This window comes from Schistosoma mansoni (assembly GCF_000237925.1).
Source record: "Schistosoma mansoni, WGS project CABG00000000 data, supercontig 0080, strain Puerto Rico, whole genome shotgun sequence".
NCBI lineage: Eukaryota > Metazoa > Platyhelminthes > Trematoda > Strigeidida > Schistosomatidae > Schistosoma > Schistosoma mansoni.
Window position 1 is genome coordinate 875,851 of NW_017386030.1, and position 14,931 is coordinate 890,781.

Here is a 14,931-nt window from a genome sequence, read left to right on the forward strand (position 1 = left end):
GAAGGAAAGTGTTCACTAATTCATTGGCTCAGTTATCTGGTTGAGTGCTGAATATAGCTTTCTTTACAGGAGCAGATGAATTCGTAGATATACATAAGCCACTGGAACATATCAGTTAGATAAGTTATTCACTATCCAATCAATAAAGTTTTCAGTATTACATTTAATGTTTTGATGATTATATCAAGATCTCATCTAGGGCATTATTTCTGACAGTACGGAAAAACATGAGTAATAATTTAAGTTGAACAGTAAAGAGTTCGTATAAAAAGGCAAATTCATCAATGAAGTTGTGCAATCTTAGACATAAGTAGCTGAATTATGTACTTTCCGAAACAATTCAAGCTAATATCATTATTCTTCTATGGTTGACATTACTAACCGTCAGTGGGCACAGTTACAAGAGTTCCAAATTATTATGCAAAACCTGTGTCAAATCACCATGTTTTCCTTCTCAGCTAAGATCAATTCATTGAGATACACCCCTATTTAAAAAGTGAATGTTAGGCAACTGGAAAACATCTAGTCACATGCACCAATTCCTCTCAAGATTGTATCTACACCATACTAGCCAGTAGTAAATAGCGAAAACCATGGATCTAGAGTTCTCTGCCGATTACTTCTAACCAGATAAACATGAAATCACTTAGACTAATAGCTAAATAGCATACTGATAAAACACTAGACAAATATAATATTGACTGTTATTAAGTAATTCATCAATTTCAGTGAGTTATCCTTTAAAAATATCCCATCAAATGATAGTATTAGCAAAGATGAACGAAAGCTAGCAATGGAATTCACGACGTGTTTCGTCCTATTTACGACTCGTCAGCTGTACCTACGTACCAGCGTTGATGTGCACTCAAATAATAATCATAATAATCAAATTTGTACAAATAAAGAAAATCACAATCATCTCACCATATGGTGTACGTCCATAACCATCTTTTGCATCTTTAGCATCATATCGTTGTCCAGTTTTTGTAACAGAAAAATCAGCTGCTTGTATTAATATACGTGCAGTACCTAATGATAATTGACTAGCAGCTAAATGTAACGGTGTTGAATGATCAATTAAACATGTTCTAGCTGATATACATGCACCACGATTAATCAATAAATCAGCTAATAATGGACAATCAAAATAAGCTGCATAATGTAACGGTGTCATATCAGTCCATTTACAACGAGCTTCAAGATTAGCACCTTCATCTAATAAATAATTAGCAATACTTCCAAAAGGAAATAAATAAATAAATAAAATTAGAGGTAAACAAGAGAAAAAAACTACAAAGAAAAAGATAATATGATACTAAGATGGTGGTCGGAGGTGGTCAACAGGAAAACCTAGACCCGAGTTTCATGCTACTTGACACTCGTCAGAAAGGTCTATCTGTAATCTTGAGGGAACTGGTGCTCCCTGACCGATTTGATCCAGTGTCACCCAGCTTCACAGTCAGAGACGTTACCACTGAGCTATTCGGGCCGCGACCGTCAGTCAGTCAGCTACACCGTAGGACCAGGCACATATATGCATCGGTCCAAGTTGCCATACCTCGTTAGCACAACAAGATGAACACTGGATTCATAGAAGCAATTAATTTAGTGGTGGTAATATATAAATGAAAAGTTGTATATAAGGATATAATACAGGAAGAAAAACAGATATGAAGCAAATTTGAATCTTAAGGTTTAAGGGAAGATAAAGAGTGTATACACCTACAACATTGTGATCGATTCTGAGCCATGTCACCTAGAGTCTCCAACCATTGGTTACGATAGTCAAGCGGACTCCAACCAAATAGTCTGCATCTGCCAACATGGCTCTGACTGGAAGTTAGTGACTTCGAGCACTGATGTCACGTTTTGGTTTGACCGCCCCTAACTCTCTTGCAACCATCCCCTACACTAGTCAGCATAGGGGCCACGACCGATCTCCTGTATGAGTGAAATATAATCATAATTGATTGATCATTACCCAGTGATCAACCAATGATATGACACTATCTGAATTACACGAATACATAGCTCCATGGCTCGAATCGAGATACCATCACAAAAACTGGGGGTCTTAGTTTCAATCCCGAGGGTACTCACTGTCAAGAAGTCACACACCAAAACGAAACAGATACCCAGTGTTCCCTACATTTTAATCCAAAGTCCACTAAGACTAATCTGTGACAAATAATATTTATGAATTAAGCTAATCCTCAAAACAACTATTCGATTAGAATATAATATTTGCGGATAATGAATGACATAATCATTCCATTAGTAACATAAACAAGATTTACCTATCTTTTCAATGGCAAACAAAAACTTACCGACACGAAGCTTGTTCATCGCCTAATGCACCGGATTTTGCAGTAAAATGTAATAAAGTCATATCACTTAGACCGTCACGATCATCAACATGAGCACCACGTCTAAATATCTATTGATGGAAATAAACAAAATTGTGTAGAGATATATACGAATGTGAGTGTGTGTGTGTATGGAAGAGAGAAATAATCACCATACCATAACAGCTGACGGTAGGAATGAACAATTAAAAAGACATGAGATGTGACATTGTATCAAATGCTCAAACCTACTATCCAAAGATCAAATTCATAATTCAGTCATTGCATACGTTGCACCTAGTATGTTTCGTTCAAATCATATCATGACTAATATCAAACGACCATTCAACCGAATACATTGTCTCTGAGGTTTATTATCACAGACTAACATACTGATGATAGTCAAGTTAAATTTATTTCCTATATTGGGATTATTCAAAAACAAGTTTGAGATTACTTATTATTTATTTGAACACATAAGTATTGGTACAAGGAAGCACCAGATACATATGTGCCACAAAAAATTGTCATTTTATTTAATTGTGTGAAGGTTATGATACTGCCCGGGTGCCCAAACTGAAGCGCATGGTTTTCTTAAGAGGCCATACCTCAAGCCTTCGACCTAAAGATCTGATCCACAAGGCAGTGGAGCATCGTAAGGAGATGCAGTCCCATGATAGCCAGTGACCAACGATTGGTTCATACGCCATTCGTTCCGTCGGTATATTGTAGTCAATGTGCACCATTGGTTTAGAATTAGGGTTTTGCAACTCTCCTAGATGGATCCTCCATATCCACTAACCTGTTTAAAGAGCCGGACATTCGCTTTTTGTGCTCTCAATTTCGTCAACAACTGCCACGAGAGGGCAGTGAGTAGGACTTCCCTGGTAGATGCTGTATAGGCGTGGTCGTGTGAGAGCATTTCGGGAGAGAGGACGAGCATCCCCACTCTCGGCTGTACCAGGGCATTTGCGGGCTGCAGTTTGAGATTAAATAGTTGGGAATCGAATTGTCTCAACCACCACTTAAACATGACTATACAGTCTGCATTGTAACGTATACTCAACCGACATTGGTCAGCATACCGAGATAAGGATCCCTCCGCTTCTTGTAGTTTATACGGTAAAATAATGATAACAACAATAATTTGTATAAATGGGATAGAAATTATGCCGGGTAGACCTCAGGTTAATTAAGTGGTTCTGTCAAAAGATCAAAAATCTTGTACGTGATAATCACTGCAATAATACTTTTCAAATTCATATTTACTCAATGGTTTTCCTTACTATTTGATTGGTTATTCTCACTCTCAGTTTGCAATTTGCCCAAAGACCAGGTTTGGCTGCTAATACATATAAGAGTTATTCTACTTGAAATTTAATATATAAACAATCACGCTTTTCTGATTACCAGATTACTCTCTTTCATAGTGTTCGTTATTATTGTTATGATGTTATGTCGCAAACTCTTAACCATGTACACAATAATATAAGTGACTTTCAGTCACGGAGTCAGTCATAAGTAATGAGAAATCTGGACATTATGCCAAACTGCTAGTGTGAGAGTCAATGATACTACCCAGCCGCCTGTTTCAAAATAAATGGAGCTAGAGTCCGAAAAAAATAGGGAAATCTGAACATGAGAAGAACCCTTAGTCAGAGAAACTTATATTAACTAAGAAAAATATATATTGAACACGAATTATCTCGCTTATATTTTTGGACCGCCGACTAAGCGATTCCTGCGTTAAAAATAAAGTACTGGGTAAGGATGGGGAACGAACTGATGGGGTGGCAAAATTTCATCACCTAAGGTGGTTAAGACATGTGTCAGGTATGGTCAACCATCCCCTACCTCAACAGGCCATGTTGTGTGGTATAGGAATAGACTAGAAGGAAGCTAGAAACGACGAAAGCAAGACATATATGAAGACACCGACTATCGAAATGAGCTATTTAAGTAGATGGAGACTGCCGAGCTGGGTTCCGCGAGGTTATTGTAACCACTGGTTAGAGGCTTTGAATGACATAGCTCAAAATCATTTGCAATGGTGCAAATGTATTCAATCTATGGCTTCTAAATTCAATTTTTTTATTTCACTAATATTTTGAATCGTATGTTCGAAACCCACCATTTTCTGTAACTACCGATACTGTTCTTACATCCGTTACTCTGGAATTCGGCCTGATAACTTGAAGTGATGTTCGTATGTATAAGGTCTACGTTATAAATGACTGACTGATTGACTGAAAGACAAATTTTATAGTCACCTAAATACAACGAACAAAATTTGTAAATCAAGAAAACAGCAATCAATTTATTAACTTCACGTGTTTCCCCCAACCAATCAACAATATCCATTAGTGAAACATACCTCTTCAACTATTGTAATTAATTGTAACTGTGCATAAGGTGTCCATTGACGTAAAATAGCAAATAATTGTGATATAGTTAAATTAGTTGATGTCACTGATTCTTGACAATCTTCACACCACCATGGACCAACAGGCATTCGCATAACCCATGATCTTGATTCTTCTTCATCATCATGAATCATTTCTTCAGGTAGATGATGATTATCATTATCATTATTTACAGGTGATCCAGTCAATGGATCATATTCTTTTGACATTTCTTCATCCATAACACGACAATTCTACAACAATTAAAGTAAACAAAGATAGGAATAAAAAAATAATATTGAATGAAATCCAATGAGAATTATGAGGAGTTTATGAAGGTTGATGAATCCTACTAGAAACCAGAAACATTGTAAAGCTCTCTTATTCTAAGATGGAAGTCTACATTTATGTAAATTTACAACCACATCAGGAACTGAAACCAACACCAGAAACGAAGGATTACATTTTAGGCCACACAATAAAGCATTTCGTTCCCGACAATAACTCAGAAATGGGATGTCGATGTATGTTATTGTGTTTGTATGTATGACTTTTTTTTCATAGAAATTACAAATAGAACATACTAAAAGACTTTCATGAAAATAAATCGATCTAATAACAGGTCGTGATATGAATAGATCAATGATAACAAACTCTGACTGCGACACTGAAAGATTTGAACACGAAGGAAGGGATCAGCTATTCATCTAAGCTTGTAGATATACCGTGTTGATGAATGCGAACTAACACGAAATCTATGACCATGATTTTTTGTCGACTGGTTTTAATGGCAGGGTAGAACCCTGAAAGTTTCATACAAAGATCAGGCACAAATCACAAAAGACTGATTGATTAGATTTAAACCGATTAATGTTAGTGGACAAACTTAAACGATGATAGATTATTCGGTAAAAGCATACTTAAGGGATGAACCAGTCAGCATCAAGTAAATCACCTTTGGGGTTTTGTGCAAAATGTTTAGAATTAGAGTGAAAAACCATTTTTTGCAACCATAGAGTAAAGATGATAGTGTTAGATGTATCAAATGCTTAATTCTATCCTTTTAGATTATACAGAATAGATGAACCCAAAACTGTCCCTAAGTTCAAAACTTTGATCCTCAAACAAACCTAAACCTGGTGGTACAAGATTTTATGAATAAACTAATCATATGGTCTCCTAAATTCTTCATCTATATACGATTTTTACGTTTTGACTTATGTTAGTTAGTGATGAAAATCCTAACCCTAAATTCGGAACATCAGCCTTAACAAGGAACAATGTGAAGATATTGAAACATTTGTTTGAGAACTTTTAAGAGTTCGAGAATATATGGGCAATCTATATCTATCTTTTACATCTAGAACTTGAACTGTGTACATAGTGAGCACTCGAACGCTTGAAACCTTCAGGCCACAAGTTGGAAGACAGAAAATCACTGAGAAGAAATCTTATTCCAATCAGTCGAATATGGTACAAAACAAAATCATCATTACAATTATGCAATACTTATGCAGTGGTTTTTAGTATTTGTCCGATCGGGAAGAGATGATAGTGGTTAGCAGTGGATTTCAGGATGCAAGTTCCGTCCTATCTAAGACTCATCAGCTGGATGTACCTGCACCCGGGAACTCAAACTCCGCTTCAAACGCCATCGGGTTATTCATTTAGCTACAATGGGATGAGGTTTAATTCACGGGATCGAGGCACATCTAGCTAACGAGTCCTAGATTCCACTGGTAGCCACCATCCATTTCTGCAGATAATAACTATTCGTGAATTATCTTATTCATTCGTTTACACTCAACTAAATACACAATTATAATTCTAACATGACACTGTCAATAGTGCATATACATCACCATCTTGAAACATCGACTTCGGCGCCTTGGATATGTCTAAAAAATGTCAGATGAAAGACTTTTACTTCATGTACGAATTTCTGACGCTAGAACTTGGTGGAAAAAGTGGATAGATGAAAAAAAGTTGTATAAGACTAAAACCGACCAGTCAATCCCAATTCTTTATTTAAGGTGCTAGAAATTATGCGAATTGGTGATTTCATACTTTACCAGAAATAGGAAAGAAAGCAGTCCACTATAGTCTACATAGAAGGTGATGAAGACTCTCTTAACTAATGTACATTCATCATGGTCATATCTCTATATTGAACAGTATGCTTGTTCACATTTTGCAAAAGTAATTCCTATCCTTCCTATACTTCGTTAAAACATTATAGCTTTGTTTGTTTCGTGCAAACTTTCATGGTGCCTGATTATGTGCAATAAACTAATAGTTAAAAAGTAGTCGTACCACAGCAGCTAATTACTGGTGCGCAGTAATGACACGATGGAGCAACGTAAGGAGATGCAGTCCCATGGTAGCCAGTGACAAACGATTGGTTCATACGCCATTCGTTCCTTCAGGATACTGGAACCCATGTGCACCAATGGTTTAGAATGAGGGTTTTCCAACTCCCCCTAGATGAATCCTCTATATCCACTAACCTGATTAAAGAGCCGGACATTCGTTTTTCCTCCTCTCAATTTCATCAACAACATCCTCACCTCGAGAAGGCAGAGAGTAGGACATCCCTGACAGTGATTATATACATGTGCTCATGATAGAGCACTTCGAGAGAGAGAGATGACTCTCTCCACCCTCGGCTGTATCAAGGCATTTAGGGGCTAAGTTAAAGTAAAATATATGCGTCAATTGTTAGTATTTAAGATCAAGTAGATTAAAGTTAATAAATCAAACTTATTTTTCTAAGAAATACAATCAGATTTTCATGACAATTATACTATCTAAAGTTAATATATAAATGACTCTACTGATTGAATATCTGAAATATAAGATCAGTGGCTTAATCGCATTTACCTACAAAATACTCTTCTAAGCTTTTTAATATTATTTCATACTTTTTATTAGGAGGCGAGGTAGTTAAAATGAGATCATGCATAAACTAGGTTTCAGATCAATTAGTACTCATTGGGAAGAATTACCTATAATCGTAAAGGGAATGATATTTCCTATAGGACTCAAACCTGCGTCACCGACATAGTTTAAAATGTTGCCACTATAGTGCCCGGGTTGTGACTAAATTCCTGCAGAATCGGGATATTTACAGTTGATTGACCACCGCATCACCGATATTATTATTATTATTATCATTATTAGTGGCTTTATTCAATATTATATTTTTGATGCGATATAAAATTCGCAGCACAAAGTATTTCACAGAGTTTCTGTTTCTTATTTCTTGATTGACATCAATGGTTAATTTTGAGTGATCACCAGTTAGATATGAGCAGTTCACAAATCGACATTTGAATAATGGATATTCTTTTCGATGCATATTGTCAGCAACCACAATGTTTGTAATTGGGCTCTTTTGTAACTTGTACAGCGAAAGGTCGTAAACTTTTTATAAACTCACCTGAATAAGTTATGCAACTAATAGGATTAATGATATGTTAAAACAAACAAGGAAACAGATAACTTATTAAAATATCCAGACGGCAGGAACAGGTAACCCAGATATTCAAGCAGGCCGCCTGTAAACATGGAGCGGTGTTTTTGAATACTTTTTTCAGGTATATATATATAAACTAACACTCACTTCACAAAATGGTATTTCACTTGCTGGATGTACAACTGGTTGACTACGACGAGGTTTATAAAAGAATCTATTGAATTCTTCATCTGATGAATTGATTCCAGCATTATTATTGAAACCATTCCCATGATACCTATGATATGCATTCTTAACACCTTTTCTTAATAATGACGATGATGATGAACGAGCAACTGTACGTGGTGAAGGAGCACAACTGGTCGATAAGCCAGTAAGACGATTTTGACACTCAAGCTAAAGTGAAAATTACAAACAAAATAGATTACGAGTAATGTTAATGATAAGAATGATAATAACTGTAGGCCGACAATGAAGTAGGCAATCAGATTGAATTATGGTTTGTTGTATTGTGATGGCTGATAGGAAAATGCTCATTAACATATATTAATGGGTTTGCGTCTACAGTTCGGTGACATTTATTTAACTAAATGAACGTTCTAATATAGTCTACAACCCAATGGAAAATGTTACGACAGAGGTAGTGAAGTATGGAGTAATCTTTTGCACAGATGCCAAGATTATTCTACTAACAACGTTTGTGGTGTACCCAAAGAGTTAACAGACTCGACAGTGATATAGTATAAAACATCGGAAGATTCATAAAGGGATAACAGAAAAGATATGGCTTGAAGTTGATAATATTTAAATGGATAAGGAATTAACACTATAAACTCTCAAATGTCCCTTGTTTCTTTAGTAACATTTTATAATAGTCAAGTATTGTATTCATGTCGAGACCATAAAATTTAATTGGGACATGGTGTTTGTAGAGAGTGTTAAAGTCTGAAATGTCTTTACATGATCATTCGCATGATCCATTAAACTGATGAACAAATAAAACGAACTTCGCTAATAGGATTTCAGTAATCACCTCCCAATGGACTCGTGATGTATCCTGATTACGTCGACAGATATAAGTAGTATGTAACACTAATCAGAAATGAAATAACTAGCAGTAGAAGTTTGTGAAGATTGAACTAGAGAGAAGAGAGAAGGAAAATGAAAACAATCAAGTTAACAACAAGAACCAAAGAACAATGAAGACACAATTCAAAGATGTGTAAATGATGTATTGGATGTATGATGTTTACATCCGGTTTGAGCAACTGAATAGTATTACTATCACTCACACGTATATTGTACCTTAAAGACAAAACACGAACATGTACCTAGTGGAATTACTAATACAACTTCACAAATCAAGACATTTCGTTACAGTTTCAAAGAGACTTACTTTGAAACTGGTGTAATAATTCGGCTTTCAATTAATAAGTAGGCTGTAGTTTAAAATACTATTACACTCATTCTCCAAATTGGAAAAACCGAGTAATAAAAATGATAACCTTACTATGTAATAAAAGCACAAAAGTGTGTCGCATACATCCAAAACTTGATCTCAGATGTAATAACACTGAAACTAGTGGGCACTGGACAGCTGTTGTTTCATTACAGTACAAAACATATCAACAGTGTACATATATGACCATAGCTATCGAATCTTGTCGATCCAAATCTGGCGTTGGACACATGCTAATAAAATAACATATACTTATCATGACCACATGTTTACAATCACTGTCAGGGATATCCTACTCTCTGCCTTCTCGAGGCGGGGATGTTGTTCACTAATTTGAGAGGACAAAAAGCGAAGGTCCGCCTCTTTAACCAGTTTGGTGGTTATGAAGGATCCATCTAGGTGACTTAGAAAACCCTGATTCCAAACCAATTATACACATTGGCTCCAGTATCCTGAGGGAACGAATGGCGTATGAACCAATCGTTGGTCACTGGCTACCATAGGACTGCATCTCCTTACATTGCTCCACTGTGGATTAGACCTCTAAATCAAAGGCTTAGAGTGTGGTAGCCTCCTAAGAAAACCACATGCATCGGTTTGAGCACCCGGGTAGTATTCCACAACTCACACAAATAAAATCACGAAGTGTGACGCCATATATATTTAGTGTCTCCTTGTACTAATGTCTATGTGTTGAAATGTAAATTAATAAATTAATAAACATAATAACAAAGCTTGCACACACACACACATATACATTCATACACTACTATGATGAATACTACTAAAAACCATTGAGAACATTAAAGTGATGATTTTCTTTTTCCCAATATACATATATATTATTAAAATGGTATTACAGACAAAATATTCATCATTTAATGATGTAATCAAAATGACACATGTTACATCATAGTAATGTAACAACAATAATAAAGACAAAAGGGTGGGAGTGATGAAATTTTGTATTATCCATAGGAATTGCCTTTACAAAAAAGTAAGATTATGAGACATATTAGATTAGTTTTAGTAAAACCTTTATCTTTTTTGTTTGTTTGTTTGTTTGTTTGCTTCCTTTCTTCCTATCATGTTCATTGATTACTTTTCTTTTAGTGATGCTTTTAGTTTTGGCATTCTGGGTATGTTTTTTTTTCTTTTTTTTGGGAAAAAAATATTTTTTTTTATTCTTGAATTAATTTTAATTTTTCACCAGTACTCAATTGAAGATTGGAACCATGATGTAAAAAAAATTCATATTTTCCATAAGCATTTAATAAATCTGTAATAAGGATAACCTAAAAGGGTTTGAGAAAAGGTAAATGATGGAAAAGTTATTTACAATAGTAAAGAATAAGTTATGGCTAACAGTTTATTTATCTATTTATTTATTTAAACATATAAATATTGGTACAAGGGGGGCACCAGATATGTAAGGGCCACACAAAAAATTGTCATTTCATTAAATTGTGTGAGGGTTATGATACTTACTGCCCAGGTGCCCAGACCAGAGCATGTGGTTTTCTTAGGGGGCCACACCCCGACCTTTCGACCTAAAGATCTGATCTACAAGGCAGAGGAACATTGTGTGGAGATGCAGTCCAATAGTAGCCGGTGATCGACAATTGATTCATACGCCATTCGTCCCCACAGGATGGCGAAGGTGCATCTGCTCATTGTGTTCTACTAAATTCTAATCTCCTGAATTCTTCATGTCCCTGTCATTTTTCTCTTTCCAAATTTATTTCACTGGATTATACTCTTTCAATAACATCTTCAACCCCTAATCTTTCGGATTACTGCTAATACTCTTACTACTTCTACCACTATGGGATTCGAATCAACAACTGCATCTCTATGCTAATGTGGTATGGCAAGTCGAACTCATGTACGTACGTACAAAGTTCTACGTTGTGACTGACTTCCCTCAGGATACTGGAGCTCATGTGCACCATTGGTTTGGAATCAGGGTTTCGGGATATGGATCCTCCATATCCACTAACCTGTATGAAGAGCCAGACATGCATTTTGTCCTCTCAATTTCGTAAACAACATCCTCGCCACGAGAAGGCAGTGAGTAGGACTTAGCTGGCAGAGGCTGTATACGCGTGGCCATGTGAGAGCATTTCCAGAGGGAGGGCGGACTCTCTCCACTCTCGGCCGTACTAAAGTACTTGGGATGCCATGTCTAGCAGTAGAACCTAAGATGTGCGTTTCGGACTGCTTAAGAAATGTCTATACATTTTAGTGCTCATAACTTTATTAGGACTCCAGTCCATTGAGATGGTAGAGAAGATTTGTAGCTCAGGTGGGTGATTTTGATGATGTCGTTCAGAAGGACGATGAAAGCTCCACGACCAAGCCATCCAGCTCAAAGAACAAACCAACATCAAAAACTCCAGTCCATTATCTTCCGGTTTAAATGCTCAACATGTTTCATCTACTTAGCTACTGAAACCACTGAGTGAATAACATATTTAATGAATATGATATTTATATCATAATTAATTAGTGTTTGATTTATCCAGTTATTGGTGTTCTCGAGTGAATTTTGATCAGTCCTTGTGTTTGAATCCCAATTTTGACATTAATACTACGATCCAGATAACTCCATGAAATCGACGAAACAGGGCAATAAGCACGTCTCAGTTTCCACAACTAGCTATAACCTATTGATTACACAAACCAGTTGAATAGGTCACTTTCCGAAAAGTTAACACTTGACTATAAGATCTAACCTAGCCACATTGCATAAGTTCATCGACTTAATATGTGTGCATTTGACATGTCAGATTATGTGTTAGCATTTCTTCACAGATTTTCGTCCCATCTTTTCGTTAATTCTCCATCGCTTTGAATTATGAACAAATTGTTTTATTTCTGGATTCATATCATTTTCACTTTTCTGTTTTATACAGAATTAATTCATGCACATTAGGTGGTAGGGAGTCAGGATGAAGGCCTGAAAGTAGGTAACGGGCTAGTTGACTGTCATCAGAAGAGCTCATCTGTAGACTCGGCAAAACTGATGGCCCCTGTAAGATTCAAACTGGCATCGAACAGCTTTGCAGTATGACACGTTACTACCAAGCTGTTAGGACCCAATTAACTTACCTTAGCATTGAGATATTTACAACGGATCGATTACTAAATAGTGCTCAAAATCATATTTGTATGGTTCATTAGTGTTGACTGAATTTTACAGATCAAGTTGCAATACAGTTACTAGTCAAGCTGACACAATTAGCACAAAATGGCTAGAAAAACATCATATTATCTGATTGCTTTTTTCACTTACCTGTCCAAACGCATGCACCAATGATGCAGCGAAATAGAAATTCGCATTTCCTGTACCCGGTTGCAACCAGATGTAATGAAATAATGGACTAAGAATCAATGCAGTCAACAAACAACACGACGAAATAAATAACATTCGGGTTTCTGTACAAGAAAAAGATATAAACAAAGAGGCAGAAAGTGACGAAAACAGAAAATGATAAATGTGTCTGAAGATAATACAGATTGAGATGTTAGATGGTTGTCAGTGGGAAACTCTATTTTACTTAGGTTATCACTAAGATGTAGCTGAGGGATTCAATTCCTTAACATTGCCTTTCAATGCCGTCTTCAGTCAAATAACTTTGACCCTTCGATCATGGGAAACAGTTTATCTACTCAACCATAACTTTTGACAACAGACGTACAGATGCACCAACATAGCGGAAGAAGATAAGTCACTCGTGTTTAACTTTTGAGGTCACGGCCTGTAAGAGGGATCATGACGCCATAGAAAGTGTTGTTGAATCTATTATACGTACTGAACCCAATCCTTCTACCTTTCATTCCGTTAGAGTCCTGATTGAGGACCTAGAATATACAGAATGACATTTCACGTTAACCACTTTACAAGTGAGTGACAATTGACGAACTAACGTCGTTCCAAATAGCCCAATTGTTTGATTATAACCTTATGGTAATCCACATTAAACTACTTTTTCATAATACAAGAATTCATATTATCACAGCTGGTCACATTTATATTGACAAGTAGCCGGGCTTGCCTATCGTGATGAACCAATCGAGCTATACTGGCTGGAACAATCGTTCCTCAAGGTCCTACCATCAAAGCTTGAAGTCACTAACTTCTAGTCTGAGCCATGTTGGTAGGTGCAGACTACATGGTTGGGGTCTGCGTGATCATCGTAACCAATGGTTGGAGACTCTAGGTGATATGGCTCAGAATCGATCACAATGGCGTAGGTGTATACACTCTTTATCTTCCCTTAAACCATGAGATTAAAATTGCTTCAAAACTTTCTTCCTTCCTATACTATATCCTTAAATGCTACCTTTCTTTTACATATTACCACCACTAAATTCACTACTTCTATGAATCCAGTGTTCATCTTGTTGTGGTAACAATGTATGGCAACTTGGACCGATGCATATGTGTGCCTGGTCCTACGTTGTAGCTGACTGACTGACTACGTAATCTAAAACATAATTGGGTACGCCACACTTAATAAAAATTGAATATGTTTTAGTAAATTTCAGCGTTGAATGAGAAACTCACGTTTTAAAAGATGACTCCACATTGGTAGAATAGATATTAAGAGGCCAAGTTCTCCAATATTATGATATGGTTGTAATACATTGATAATAAATGATATTACAAGGCATATATATAACGGATTACGACTGATTAGCATAAATAGAAATGTAAAGAATAGGAGCATGTGAACAACAATGACGAAAATTGGTTTCAGATAAAATCAAATAGTTTTAATAAATGGTAAGCAAAGATGGATAGTGGCTCGCAGTGGAATCCAGGACGCGCTTTCCGTCCTATTTGGGACTCGTCAGCTGGATGTACCTGCATCTCAGAGTTTATGTTCACTCTGGGACTCGAACCCTTTCGCCTTACTGGGTTCGCGCGTCCTAAATTCCACTGCTAGCCACTATCCATCGTTGCTTACCATGCTTGTGAATAAAGGCTATATCGAGGCAATACGCACAGTATGCACATATGCCAATTAAAGACTGACCAGTTGCAGTCCTAAAACATCAATGGGAAGATTCAAACAAACAATACTAAGTGAGTTTTACTAAATAATAATTCAATTTGACAGTAGTATATTTTGATCATAAGCTGTCAAACGAACTCATGAGCACATAATGTTAAAAACAGAAGAAAAACGGCTTTCCACTATCTCTATTTAGTATTTTAGTGCCCGGAATAGGAGTAAGACGTCA

At 36.3% G+C, this 14,931-nt stretch overlaps 1 protein-coding gene across 1 annotated transcript in view; it reads right to left on the reverse strand.

The window, feature by feature from the left end:
* Nucleotides 1–14,931, reverse strand: part of Smp_133390 (restin-like) — a 46,260-nt gene that overhangs the window by 19,142 nt on the left and 12,187 nt on the right. The window contains exons 9-14 of the mRNA XM_018790504.1: nt 14,252–14,376; nt 12,977–13,119; nt 8,370–8,618; nt 4,720–5,001; nt 2,328–2,437; nt 925–1,235 (exon numbers count right to left, since the gene is read on the reverse strand). Coding sequence (XP_018646234.1) covers nt 925–1,235; nt 2,328–2,437; nt 4,720–5,001; nt 8,370–8,618; nt 12,977–13,119; nt 14,252–14,376 — 1,220 coding nt within the window. The remainder of the gene's footprint in view (nt 1–924; nt 1,236–2,327; nt 2,438–4,719; nt 5,002–8,369; nt 8,619–12,976; nt 13,120–14,251; nt 14,377–14,931) is intronic.